Raw genomic sequence first — 14,101 nt, forward strand, 5'->3', positions numbered from 1 at the left:
TTTTTTTAGTTGTGTACTTACATTATCCCGACTGTTTCCAACAACTTTCAAACCAGGAGAAATTTGTAATTTAATTCAAGAAACGTCCCGTTTCTTTATTTCCGTTTTGTCGCCGCCAATGCCGTCATATCCGCGTTGTCCCTGGTTTCCGCTCGTGCTGCCATGGCAACCAGAGCTATGAACCAGAGCCCTCTGATAGTAACCAGAGCCATAGCAGAGCCCGTCTACGGAGAGCCTGCCCACTCCCTATTAAGCCCTATTGTACCGAATTTTGGTTGTAGTACCACCATAGTTCCACTGGGGGCGATCGCCATGAGTGCAGAATGAATGGGAGTCAATGGGGCTAGATGGCTAAATTTGTCTCTTTCACCCGATTGCCGTTGAGAAATCTCAGATCTGATTGTAGATTTTGCAAGTTCAACATGGGTTTTAGGTCGAAAGTTGAATGAACGAGTACTTATGTCGTTTTGATTTCTTAAAGGTTGAGTTGTTGTTGCCCATAACACGCTAGCATTCTGCTAATGACGTCAGCATTCTGACGTCATTGACATTTTGAAAGACTTTTTAAAGCAAATAAGTGACTCTAAAAAATCTAACACCCAGCAATGTGTAATTTCTTTGCATCTCCTTTCGAAAACAACATTCAAATTACTAGACAAAAAATTATATCCTGAGAAAAGTGGATTTTGAGGAGTATACCGCCATTGACCTCCATTCATTCTGCACTCGTCCTGTGAGCGCCCTCATATGGAATCAGAGTGGAACTGCAACCAGTTCAGAAGCCGGAAGTGTAGTGAGAGTGAAACTTCTCGCCATATTAGACATTCTCTGGCCATAGAGAGAGACGTTGACGACAAGATCCATAATTCTTAGCAAATGTTGCGCCATCAAACTACGCCTTTGTTGTAAAGAGGTTAGCGACCCCTAGTGGCGAAAAATTCCATACTGTACGTTTAATGGGGCCATTTTGAATACTGTTTTAAAAGTATACCAACATGAGTTTGTCAATAAAAATTACATGCTAACTTTTTCCATGTAATTTATATTAAATTTGTACAACTTTTGTCAGTATGACAATGTAACATTGCTTTTAAATTATCCAAAAACTGGCCCCACTCACTTCCATTGTAAGACTAACCTAGAAATTGGCTCTTTGTGATCAACATTATGAATGAATGAGGCATGAGGCATTATGCCACAAGTGCTGTGGATTGAGCTTAATTTGTATTGAACCCAGGATAGTTAACCCAAAAATGAAAATTCTGTCATCATTTACTCATTCTCAAGTTGTTCCAAACCTGAATTTCTTTCTTCTGCTGAACTCAAAAGAAGATATTTTGAAGAATGTAGGTAACCAAACCAAACACATTGACTTCCATGGTATTTTTTTCCATACTATGGAAGTCAATGGGGACCAGCAGCTGTTCAGGTACCCATATTCTTCAAAATTTTGTGTTCAGCAGAAGAAAGAAATTCATACAGATTTGGAACAACCTGAGGGTGAGTAAGTGATGACAGAATTTATTTTTTTTGGGTGAAACATCCCTTCAAAGTACTGATTTCATGAGCACGTCATTAAATGTACCCATGTTGATTCTATCGTACGGAATTCATAAAGACACTGAAATCTGGAGAAAACAGACTTTTAATGTCATCAGCACACAGAGGGGGTGAGGTAAAAACAGATGCTCATCCCTGCAGGAGAGAATAAGATCCCTCCTTATCTTGACTAGGAATCTTAGGGGGAAAATAACACGGCAACATCACTTGGAAAATAACACGGCAACATTGGCTTTCCGTCACCTTCTTTTCCTCCAAAAAAGACAATAAATATAAAACATTGAATTTTTTTTATTTTTTTTTATTAAACACCAAAAGGAAAAATAAACTCGCATTTTTGGTCAGAGTTTTTTAACAGTGTGATCAACACTGGTCACTTTCCAGAATGTCTGCATGTTCTTCCCAGAACTGATCTCCAATGATATCACAGGAATGACTTGTAACCTTCTTTCTGGTCCGTGTCACAGTAACTTCTGACTCTCCTTCATCTGGCCGCTTGATCTGTTTAGTTGAGGTTTCAGTCACCTGAAGGAAAGAGTTTGAGAAAGAAAACAGAGTTATTTATTTCATTAAAGAGATGAGAGAATAAAAAATAAATCCAGCTGCCTCTTACCTTTTCCCATATTAAAGTTGTGCCTTTTTTGTGAAATGACGATTCATTATTGTAATTGATATTGAACTCAGAAAACAAGATCTCGTTCTTATCCGCTGCTTGTGTTCCCTGTGTGTGGGGAAAATTATGCATCTTTTTAGTTTCTTTAAGTAAATTACACTATAGCTATAGAACGTAAATATACAAAATAATTGTAATAGAATTAGGCATGTTTAATTAAACTTATTAGTATTAAATATTGCAAGATTATGTATCTGGGTAAAAGTGCTTACTGGATAATATTCCTAAAAGAGATGTGACTAGACCTAGTCAGATTTAAATACTGCCATGTTTATATTGTTTTGGGTGGAAACCTTCCTTGTACTTTAGTGACAAGCATCCTTCAAATCTATATGATAACAAATGTGGAAAAAAAACTTAGAACATAAATATTTGAGAATACATTGAGTCTCTCTTCAGCCTGTGTTGTGGTCAATCCTCCTTTCTGCACCAGCGTCCAAAACGTAGTGTTGTACAAATTGTTAATGTGACCTGAGAAGATACAACACGTCAAAAAAATAAAAATAAATAAATTGTGAAACAATTCCAAATCCTTGTCTAGCTACATTTTCTAAAATCGATATTTTATGCATCAAAGTAAAAAATATACAATAGTATGACAATAACAAATAGCATGTGTACTTTTTAAAGGGATAGTTCACCCAAAAATGCAAATTCTGTCATCATTACTCACTGTTGTTCTAAACCTGTATGAGTTTCGTTCTGCTGTTGAACACAAAAGAAGATATTTTGAAGAGTGTTAGTAACCAAACATTTTCTGGTCCCCATTGACTTCTATGGTATTTTTTTTCCTACTATAGAAGTCAATGGGTACCAGGAGTTGTTTAGTTATCAACATTCTTCAAAATATCTTCATTTGTTTTCAACAAAACAAAGAAACTTCAGGGTGAGTAAATTATGACAGAATTTAGATTTTTGGGTGAACTATGCCTATAATGCAAGCAAGCAAGCATGTTATTATTACCATATTCTCACAAGGTTGTCATGAAATTCTTAGTTGTAGTTTTGGGGTGACAATCACAGTAAACTGCAGAAGTCAAAAGTGCAAATAATAGCCCAGATCTATCTAGTTCATCCTATTATACTGTTTTGTACATGTTACACAGTCAACCCAAATCTGCAACAAAACACATTAACTTACAGTCTGCCTGTCTCCAGCTTAGATAGTCTTTAAGGTTATGGTTGGTAGGATACAGCACCACCCTGCCATCAAAGCTGGGCGGGTACAGCAGCGGCTGCTCCCCGAAATACTCCTTCCAATAGAAAACAAAGCTAGATGAAAACTGGGATGTCACATGGGTCATCAGTTTACTGTAGAGAGAAAAGAAAACATTTAATGAGTGATTTTCAGGGTCAAGGAATGCCACAAGTGTTAGGGGGTCAATGGAAATGTGTATAAGAAAAAAAAAAGAAAGAAAAAAAACAGTGTAAAAAATGTTAAAATAAATAAATAAATAAGATTAAAATACACATTTGATATAAATAAATGAAAAATATAAAAAATATTAGATTAAATGAATTATAAGTTCAATTAAAAAACTAAATGTTAAAAAAAATATAAATAAAAAATACACTGTACAGTACTATAGTGATAGAACATTTTAAACTAAATACACTGATTATTTTAAATAGGCAAATACTTAAGAGTCTATGATTAGATCATTATTGCAGTTATTATTATGCTTCTAGCAGGTTATATGTTTGATAAAAGTTATTCCAACCCTAATTGATGGAGTGTATAGCTTCCTCTTGATGGAAATAAATGTTGTGATGTTATTTCCATCAAAAGGTACATCCGTTTTTGGTCAGGATCTTGTTTTGATAATGCAAGAGTCCAACACTCACATAAAATCTACTCCAGCACATCCCAAAGACTTTCAATGAATTTAAGATCTGGAATCAGAGGAGCCGATTCATTTGTGGAAATGATTCTTCATGCTCCTCCCATCCATTCTTTCACAGTTTGAGTCTGATGAATCTTGACATTGTCATCCTGGAATATGGCCATGATGTGTCTTCCTACATGGCTGTTTAGTCAATTAGTGTTAGAGGAACTGTTGCCAAACATATAACATGCTAAAAACATAATAATCACAGCAGTAATGATCATTTCATAGACTTAATTACTTTTAAGTAATTAAGTCTATGAAATGATCATTACTGCTGTGATTATTATGTTTTTAGCATGTTATATGTTTGGCAACAGTTCCTCTAACACTAATTAGAAACTATTTAAAGCAGTTGCCTATTTAAAGCCAAACAGCGACTTTCTTTTTTTTTTGGCCGGGCAGTGTATTTCACACATTTATAATATTTTCTTTTTCACATTATAAACTGAGTCTTTATACATAAAAATATGTATAGCTGCCTTTTAAATTTTAGAATGGGGTCTTTTGCATAAGAATGATCATATATGGAGGTTCGTGGCATCTAAAATCTTGAAAACCCCTGTCCTAGACTGCATTATCCTTGACAACCATTGTGGTGTTTGACATCAAGATGGTTTTGAAATGCATTGCACAGTTTCCAAGTTTATCTACGGCACTGTGTCAGCATATAATTATACCTTGCCCTTCTTTTGAACCAGGTGGTTGATCTTTTGAACACAAAGCTGAACTCGTCACTCTGTCCATAGGCTATAGTGATGTCCTCCAGATCCTCCATGACCGAACGGGCACTGCGGCTCATCAAACCCAGAGCTCTGTCATCATTGGGTTTAATGAAGTTATGCTGATCAGAAAACCTGCAATCAAGGGGATCATGTTGGAAATGCCTTCAGTCATCACGCATGTTCTACCCTCCGTGAAACACGGCCGTACAGTTAGTTAAATGTTTGACATTCGTCAGATATTCAGTTTCATACCCATAAAACTCTTTTGCGCATTTCATGTTTTGAGCCTGAACAAACTCAGATATAAACAAATGTTCCTTGCATAGCAAAAGGCTAAATTTAAGAAATGCATATATTAATTAGCACTATAACTCAAATAAACAATTTAACTATATGACATTATGGTATTAAACTAATAGTAAAATGTTCAGAAAAATATCCCTTTATAGCACAACGCTATGTCTTTAGAACTTATAATGCATGCAATACTGTAAACCACGAAACTAGACAGTGTTAGTGCCTGTACAGCAACAGCATGTCGTAACTGTACCTATTGCAAGCATTACAGAATCACTTACTTGTGGAAGTTGCGTCCATCTAGCCGAACAACAATATAGCAGTTTTTCAAACATTTGTCGTCAAGCTCAAAGTTTCTCACGTATTCAAATTTGCTTTTGGCCATGACTGATGATGTGCTAAATTTAAGACTTAAGAGTGTCTTGTGCTTTATAAGCCCTCCAAAGTTCACCGACAACAGTCTCAGCATAAGGATATCAGAGTTACGAGTTATTTAATTGGTTTAACTTAAATAATGTTGTTAGTTCTGAATATTTGTGAGGCGTAACTCGTTAGCTGACATCCAGAAAGCGCATTTTTAATATTCATGTCTCAGGAAAAACTTCAACGAGAGATTATTGGTATTAATCTTAAATCTCAAAACGCGTTGTATTATTAAATATGTAACGTTGTATTGTTTACACAATATTTATTTCTTAACCGGAAGTATGTTGTATCAGAACTCACATGTGAGTGAGCGGCACTGTCTATGGTGAGCGGTCATTGTATTGGTACGTCACCTTAAACAGTCCCTCAAAATACAGTTCTGAAAATTGTGTTCCGCCATATAGCCTACGAAACATCAGGCTGCTAAGATTTAAAAGCATAAAGCCTGGAATCTGATACAAAATGAAATTAACATTACTGTACATGCTATTTTGAATGGAACGAGATGTTTTGTTGGTAGTTTTGAATGAGAGTTAAAAAAAAAGATGTGCAAGAATGTGCAGTGTGTCCAGTGTGCAGAAACTTTTTGTTTCTTTTTCAGTATAATAAGTATGCTGCAAAGAAAAGCAAGACATAAATGAAGCTGGTCAACCTGTTTGGCTAAATATGTTTTTATTTTATTAGCAAAAAAAAAAGAAAAAAAAAAAAAGAAGTAAAATCAAGGTGTAAACGGTATAACACAGTTTGTCATGTCATCATGTCACATTTCCAGTTTTGATTTTTTGATTTTATTTTTTACATATTTAGAAAAATAAGCTGTAACTAAAAAAAATCACTCTTGAAACATTGCACTCTGAACAGTTCCTAAAAAAAAAAGAAAAAAAGAAGAAGAAACTTAATGGAAGAGCTGAAATATACCCATCTAACAAAAATATGTTCTAAGATGTTTTGCAAATGTTCCCATTAAGTTATGAAAACGTTATTTCTGAATGTTCACAGAACCTTCAAAACGTCCAGATTTTTAAATGTTTTAAAAACTTTTTTTCTTGGTTCGTGAACGTTAGAGAAAACATCAAGAGAATGTTTCCTCTATTTAAAAATGTTGCAAGTATTATGGGAACATTACTTTTGAATGTTCTCTGAGGTGTAATGTTTAAAAAGCATTAGACTTACATCCAACTAAAATTCATGAATGATGTATAATAACACTTTTGTGCTAATATTTTGACAATGTCATTTAAGACCAGATAACTTTGAACATGCATTCTATTAATGTTACTGGAAGAACATTTGTTCATAACTTTGAGAGAACCGTGCCAGAATGCTAAAGTTCTGAGAATGTTCCCTGTTATCTGGGAAAGAAAGACAGGACAGTTTTGATGTAAAACAAACTAAGTAAATAGAAAATCAAACACACTGCACTGTTCACTCAAAGTCACTTAAATGCGATAAACTGAAACATATTATTCACATCAATACTAGTATTTATCATTTTTAACATGCAGTAGGTTTTCACACATCTACTGTATAGGTATACTGATAAGTGCAAAACCTGTCTGGATGAGCATAGCAAACAACACTCTTAAACAAACATAGATATGAAAAGCGAAGTGATGATATCATAAGGTCCTCCACCTCAGCAGCGTCCGTCTTTCACAATCAAAATGTCTGCATTTGTGTGCCTAAAAAACAAACACCCTTTCAGTTATCCAACATCAATACTTGCTTACTAACAGCCCTTAACAATATGAGTAATTACAGGCAAGAATCATACTGTAATGCTGTTATCCTAACAGAAGCAAATGAATGGACTCACATTCTCTGCACACACAGGGTGCATTCATTGACGTATGTGATGCCATCATTACCGCACACAGGAGAGTAGTTGAGAGGACATGCTTGGTTGACACTCAGTCCTCCACATGCAGGCTGTCGGATTAAAAACACACGCAATTTACAGTAAATGCCTGTTATGCATCACAGTTTATCTTCTAATGCATAAATGGACTTACTCTGCGGTAGAGTCTTGATTTATCCTCTGCGCCTGGAAAAAATGGTTCTGCTGGATTAATCTCAATCCTGTTGTTAATTGCAAATGGCACACCTCAATGATTAAAACAATTACAGAGCTCTTTTAAAATGACAGATGATGAGACTTACCCACAGAGAGGATGAGGACCAGGCTCATCAGAACCACTGCTGTTCCAGTCATGATGCTCAAAGGAAGGAAGTCTGGATTTCAAAACAAAAATCTGGATTTGTAAGTTCAGGCTGAGAGCTTCTAACAGTGACTGATGACTTCTAACTCGCTTCTGAGAGTTGTATTGTTGATGACCCTCAACATATAGTTTGAAAGTGAGGAGGAGGAGGAGAGGTGCTGATATTTTAACGGCCATCCGCCCCACCTACCCACTATCCCGCGTCAACACCAGTGAGAACAGAGCCTCTCTATTGTCTCTCTCTTTATTAAGGGATAAACATTCCAGTCTGTCCAAAAATTGCTGAGCACAATCCAAAAAGCATTGGCCTGTATAATATCCCTCAAAACAGGTCTGGCTGGGGAGGTGTGTCCCTGTTTATTGGCCCCAAGTAAATGGAATTCCACTAAACATGGAATGCAGTAAACGATAATTATGTAATGTAATAATTAACTACATAATGCAGTAGGGAATATGGGCCTGAAGAGACTTTTGAACTTGAAAAAAATGTATACGGGTCATTGGTAAATAAAGCTTCAAAAAAGATCAAAGAAAATCTTTTCAAAACTGATGTCATGCATATTATTGTTATGAAAAATGTGTTTAAACAAGTGTCAGTTGTTAAATAACAGTGTTTAAAATCATTTTTTTGACTGTTTTTATGTCAGGCGGTACAACCAAATAGTTGTATGCATATATACTGTAGTTGTACCACATGACATGGAAAGTGTACCAAACCCATACTTAAAATTAGCAGTTTTTACCAGTATTTGAGAGAGATAAAGGCCTACAAACCTTTTCACTCTGCCACAAGGATCAGTTGAAGGATTCCTCTGGATAATGCATTATCATATTTACTGTTATTACCTTGTCTATTCACAATAAAAGAGCCATGTTTGAAGTTGTGCCACCCTGACATTTGAGAATATACAAATTGCTGGACAAAAGTTTTTTAATTGTCTCAACAGCTTTAAACTACTGATATGTATTAAATGTGTTTATTTGAAATGTTTCAAACCTAAAATGATACCATTTAGTTTTAAATTTTGTATCATTTAGACACAATTTTAAATAGTTTTCTTAGTTTGTTCATTTGTTCAGACATATTGCACCACATTTTGGGGGTTTAAGATAACAAAACATAAAATAATATGTATTATTGACATGGTCTAAATGAATTCAAACTAAATAGTTTTTATAAAATAAAGTGATACATGTCATGAATTTATCAAATTATTTTAAAAGGAAATGCACTTGGACACAAAAAAATAAACACATCATGTCATTGACCCATATAGAGAATTTTCTCTTAAAAATCTCAGTGCAAAGGGGAACTTTCCTTATTTTAACACTTGTCATGTATGTGTGAAGTGAAAACTCTGGCTTTGGGGAAAGATTCTGGCAAACCAAGCTAAAATTGCATTAAAGTAATTAAAGAGACATAATAAAAGTTTAAATGTATTATATTCTACTTGATTTTTTAACAACTAAATTTAAAGTAGTACAAATAGTAGGCTAAAATTATACAAGAAAGCATGGCATATATAGGAGAGCTTCATATCTAAGCTATTCAGATGTTTACAAAGGTTGAAAACCTGTATCTAATCTTTCTATCTATATATTTTATTATTATTATATAAGTAAAGTTTTAAATGTTAATAATTAATAAAAATGATGAACGCATACTTTCATGCAGCGAACATGAACGATACATTTCGGCTTCCGTACTACTGTCTCTGAGTGAACTTCGTGCAGGGTTGCACGTCTGATCTGGCACGTCAGTCAAGCTGCAGGTACAGTTGCAGATTCACGACGAGAAAAATGATTCAATTACGCGGTATTTTCCGGAACGCGTCATGTCACGCAGCAAAACACTGTCTGTCTGTGAAAAACCGACCTATGGTGAGTTTAATAGTCATTCACAAGTTTTGTTTAAGACACAGTGAGAAAGATTCATCAATGTAGGTTTACAAATTTAATGATATTGAATCTTTGTGACTTTTGAATGGAGTTAAAAGACAAACGCCAGTTTTTGTTTTTGAAGGTGCGTCAGTGGACGCCCCCATTGTCAATCAAATGATCATGTAACTCCACTGTTACATTGTTCAGGACTTGGCAGTGTTAGGAATTACAAAAGCATGAAATCACTGCAAAAAAGTTTAATAATCCAAATAGAAACTAAGAGGCCCATGTTCTTCATGCATATGTGGGGTCCAAAAGTCCCTCCTCGAGAATGAGCTCCATATTCTCCTATATCATACTATAATATAAGTTAAAAGCCTGATGTATCAAATATGACTGCTTCATTTCAAAAGAATATTTTTTTCTGACTGTTATTTTGTATATCATGCTTGCAGAGTTAATGACAGTAGCACTTCAGCTGCATAAACTCCAAAGAGTATCTTGTGAAAATTAAGAAAATCTGACCTTTTGTGCAAAGGGGTTCACATAATTTTGCTAGTATTCCATGTTTAAATGTCAAAACCAAAACAAAACACATTTCCAATTCAGACTTTTTGACCCTTCTATATTTATACACAGTGTATCTATCTTTTTAGTTTTTAACATGCCATTAATGTCAATTTCACTTTAAGTGTAGAGTTGTCTTGTTAAAAAATATATATATTATACAGTATTTGGGATGTATGGACATTATGGGTATAGGGGGGTTTGATCTTTGTACTTAAGTGGGAATCGGCTGGTCTGAACTTATAGAACATACTGTAAACATTTGTAGAGTTAATCTTTGACATGATTGACATGGCAGTTTCAAGGTTTTTAAAATGTGCTGATGGGTTTGGATGGGGGGATGTGCCTAAAAATGACTTGAATTGAAATTGAAATTGAAAAAGCAGAAAGCTCAAGCTGCCATTTCTCAAATGAGTCCGTTTCATGAAATCATATAGATTCAGACAAGTGTAGACGTAGAATATGATTTATAAGTTATATACATGACGTCACTAGCAGTTTGTTTTACATTTGCCGAGCAGCCCAGGGCATCGATCTCCACCGGACCGCAGCAGCAGCACAGAAACTTCTATGAGTTCCGCACATATTACATCAAGCCGCATCTCAACGCTGCCTTCCTCAAGCTGACCAATGAGAAGATCCACCTGCGTACAGCCCACTCAGAGCTCGTCGGATACTGGAGTGTGGAATATGGGGGTCTCAATCAGGTTTTCCACATTTGGAAATATGGTGAGAAAGACTTCCGAATTCTTAAATGTCCAATCTGCACTTTAAAAACTTGACTAATAAATAAGTAAAATGCAACAAAACATTAAAATTACTTACCAAAGGAAACTGACTCTTTACTTCTAAGGGTTGCGAGGTGTCCCTTAGTTGCTGGGACATCCTGTTTTTTTCCTTATATGATTTTTAGACATTCTTAGTAAAATTGACCCCAAGATGTTATGTGTATATTTTAGTTAAAATATCTACATGCATAGTGCTGCTCCACATACAACTCCACAACAAACCCTTCTTTTCTGTCTTTGCTATAATGTTGTTTAGACAGCTATGCCCAGCGTGCATCTGTGCGGGCAGCCCTGGCTCAGGACCCCAGCTGGATTGAGCAGTACATCTCTAAAGCGATGCCCATGCTGAGCACTCAGGATAATGAGGTGACGTACCTCGTACCCTGGAGCAAAATTCAGAAGCCACCCAAAGATGGAGGTGTGAACCATGTGCATTAACATGTCATGCATCGATTTTTTTTAAAGGGATACTTAACCGATTAGCATTAAGCTTTGTAGAAACCCGGTAGTATTTTCAAATGACCGTGCTTCCCTCCCTCATGTCCCCCTGAGACGAGAGATTTCTGTTATTGTGTGTCTGGAAAAAAACCTCAGATGATGCAAAAATCATCATTTTGGGTCATCAGAGGCTTTTTTGGCCAGAGGCGAGAGACTCCAGCCAGTAGGAGGAGCTAGTTCTGCATGTTTTCAACCCGCCCATAGGGGGATCTCACGATAAAACGGGATCTTTTCAGTTTCGAGTCAACTAAGTAGACTAGTTGTATCATTTCTTCTGATACTGCCCTCTGTAACTGGTAGGCGTGGCTTGGGAGTGGCCTCGTAGGGCAGCGAAGCAAGTGCATTCTGGGAGTTGTTGTCTTTCATCCACATTCTCCAAAAATAATTTTTTTGGCTTTTCTCAGTCTAGAAGGCACCAACTTCTAAAATAATTTCACATTTCTACTACATAAATGACCCAATTTAAATACACATTCATCTTTCTAGCGGTGAAATATCCCTTTAAGGGTCACCAATTCCTGCTCACTTGATACTATAGGAGATATGAGACATAACCAAAAAAAACATTCTTAACAACTTATTGATTTGATTGGAACTGCAATCATAATGGTTTCCTGAATATTCCCCCTTCTGTCATTACAAATATGCATAAATTGTTCACAGAAGAAGATATAAAGATTTAAAATACTCCAGGCGTACTTATCTGAACAGGTTTTGTTAAAATGTGTTGTTTTCTGAAGGAGTTTTCGAGTTAGCCACCTTCCAGATGAAGCCGGGCGGTCCGGCGGTGTGGGGTAAAGCGTTTCAGGCAGCAGTGGGCACCCACTCGGGATCAGGATACACCCACTCAGTTGGGGTTTTTCACTCTGAATTTGGACTGCTCAATCAAGGTGAGTTAGGCAAGAAAGCGATTATGTTTTAAAACAATTACCAAGTCATATCATTATGATACATTTTTTGAGTTACAACCTGTAATTTAAATATACACTAGCATTCAATAGTTTGGGGTCAGTACCTGTTTTTCTGAAAAACTTGCTTTCTATTCAGCAATGATACAGTAAAGACATTTATAATGTTATTTAGATCTCAAATAAATGCTCTTTTTTTTTAACTTTCTATTCATCAAAGAATTAAAAAGAAAATCAGCATATTAGAATGATTTCTGAAGGATCATCTCTCTCTCTCTCTCTCTCTCTCTCTCTCTATATATATATATAATATATAATATTATATTATATTATATTGTAACAATATTACTAATTTAATTGTATTTTAGATCCAATAAATACAGCCTTGGTGGGCAGAAGAGACTTCTTTTTAGATCATTAAAAAATCTTACAGACCCCAAACCTTTAAATGGTAGTTTATGAATAATACCAAACAGGACCAAGTGTATTGACATTGCTAAGTTTTAGAATTAGTAAAGATTTACTAACAGCTTGTACCACCAAAACCCTCTTTTGCTGTTAAAAAACTACTGTCAGGATTTACTAAAGACACGCTGTTGAAAAATTATCAAACGAAAAGATGTGGACAGGGTTTTATTTTTGCAGCTGAAAAAAATTATGGGTGGAGAGTATTTAAATGAATCATGTAACTTGATTTACTAAGGTCTGTGCTAGTCATTTTACTGGTATTTACCCGTGGCATTATTTAATGCCCCAAGTCTTAAGCCACTTTGCGCCTGTGTTGTTATTAGATCACACGCACCTGATTATCATCGGCTGTGCTTGTTTGCGACCCTAAGCGGATATGCGCTGATCTTGATAGACTGTGTTGGTCATTATAGAAATGATCTGACAGCGTCTGTGTTCTTTAATGTGCGCACTGTCAGTAAATCCCCTGCAGAACTTTCCGCTCCCATCAGCTCCCATTGTGGTTTAGTAAATCTGTTTTCAAATTGCTTTTTGTATATACAGTATATTCTGATATTTCTTTCCAATGTGCAGTGCATGTTTTATGGTGGTATGAGAGTGCAGACCAGCGTGCAGCAATACGCCATAAAGCTCATGGAGATGCCAGAGTAGTGGCGGCAGGTATATCTTACAACTTATTACAGCAGACAATATTGTACTGTGATTATGAGAGCATTTTGTTGTTTTACTGTTTGCATTTTTAAAATCATATTTCTTTTTTACTTTTGTATTTTTTTCTCCAGTAAGGGAGAGTGCAGCGTACCTGGTGTCACAGAAGAACAAACTCTTGTTCCCCTGTACCTTCTCACCTATCAAATAACATGGCCTCGAGGTTTGAATCCACAATCAGGGAAATGTGGAATGAGATTTAATTAATGCAGCAAATTAAATAAGTGGCCTGATAAACAGATTTAATTGTAGCAAGTTCCTGGAAGTTTTTGCAGATGATCAAATAATGATAGTGGGTCAAAATAATGCTTTGCATCACGTTAAAAGACTTCCAACCTCAGACTGTTGCATCGGTGTACATGTCAATTCTTTTCTACAATAAATTCTTCCATGGCAATAAAAATCATTCTAAATTCAGCAATGTTATGTTGCATTTTGCATAGATTAGATATAGTGATAACATTTATGGTGCCTTTTTTTGTTAAATTGACACTGAA

General features: G+C 35.6%; 3 protein-coding genes across 3 annotated transcripts; 1 reads left to right on the forward strand and 2 right to left on the reverse strand.

Annotated features, from left to right (window-relative positions):
- Positions 1-1,833: 1,833 nt before the first annotated feature.
- thg1l (tRNA-histidine guanylyltransferase 1-like) lies at positions 1,834-5,927 on the reverse strand. Its single transcript, XM_084132770.1, has 6 exons — positions 5,423-5,927; positions 4,800-4,976; positions 3,375-3,544; positions 2,616-2,704; positions 2,174-2,281; positions 1,834-2,085 (listed from the first exon to the last, which is right to left on the reverse strand). The coding sequence occupies exons 1-6, from the start codon at positions 5,608-5,610 to the stop codon at positions 1,924-1,926; spliced, it is 894 nt and encodes a 297-aa protein (XP_083988896.1). The 5' UTR covers positions 5,611-5,927; the 3' UTR covers positions 1,834-1,923.
- Positions 5,928-6,207: 280 nt separating this feature from the next.
- On the reverse strand, positions 6,208-8,017 carry LOC311095546 (putative pancreatic secretory proteinase inhibitor). Its single transcript, XM_084134076.1, has 4 exons — positions 7,728-8,017; positions 7,580-7,611; positions 7,384-7,496; positions 6,208-7,249 (listed from the first exon to the last, which is right to left on the reverse strand). The coding sequence occupies exons 1-4, from the start codon at positions 7,777-7,779 to the stop codon at positions 7,204-7,206; spliced, it is 243 nt and encodes an 80-aa protein (XP_083990202.1). The 5' UTR covers positions 7,780-8,017; the 3' UTR covers positions 6,208-7,203.
- A 1,445-nt stretch (positions 8,018-9,462) lies between these two features.
- On the forward strand, positions 9,463-14,021 carry nipsnap3a (nipsnap homolog 3A (C. elegans)). Its single transcript, XM_084133257.1, has 6 exons — positions 9,463-9,667; positions 10,756-10,963; positions 11,279-11,440; positions 12,261-12,410; positions 13,470-13,556; positions 13,679-14,021. Exons 1-6 carry the CDS (start codon positions 9,587-9,589, stop codon positions 13,753-13,755), a joined length of 765 nt encoding a protein of 254 aa, XP_083989383.1. The 5' UTR covers positions 9,463-9,586; the 3' UTR covers positions 13,756-14,021.
- Positions 14,022-14,101: the final 80 nt, after the last annotated feature.

Source organism: Abramis brama (assembly GCF_963993115.1).
Source record: "Abramis brama genome assembly, chromosome: 13".
Taxonomy (NCBI): domain Eukaryota; kingdom Metazoa; phylum Chordata; class Actinopteri; order Cypriniformes; family Leuciscidae; genus Abramis; species Abramis brama.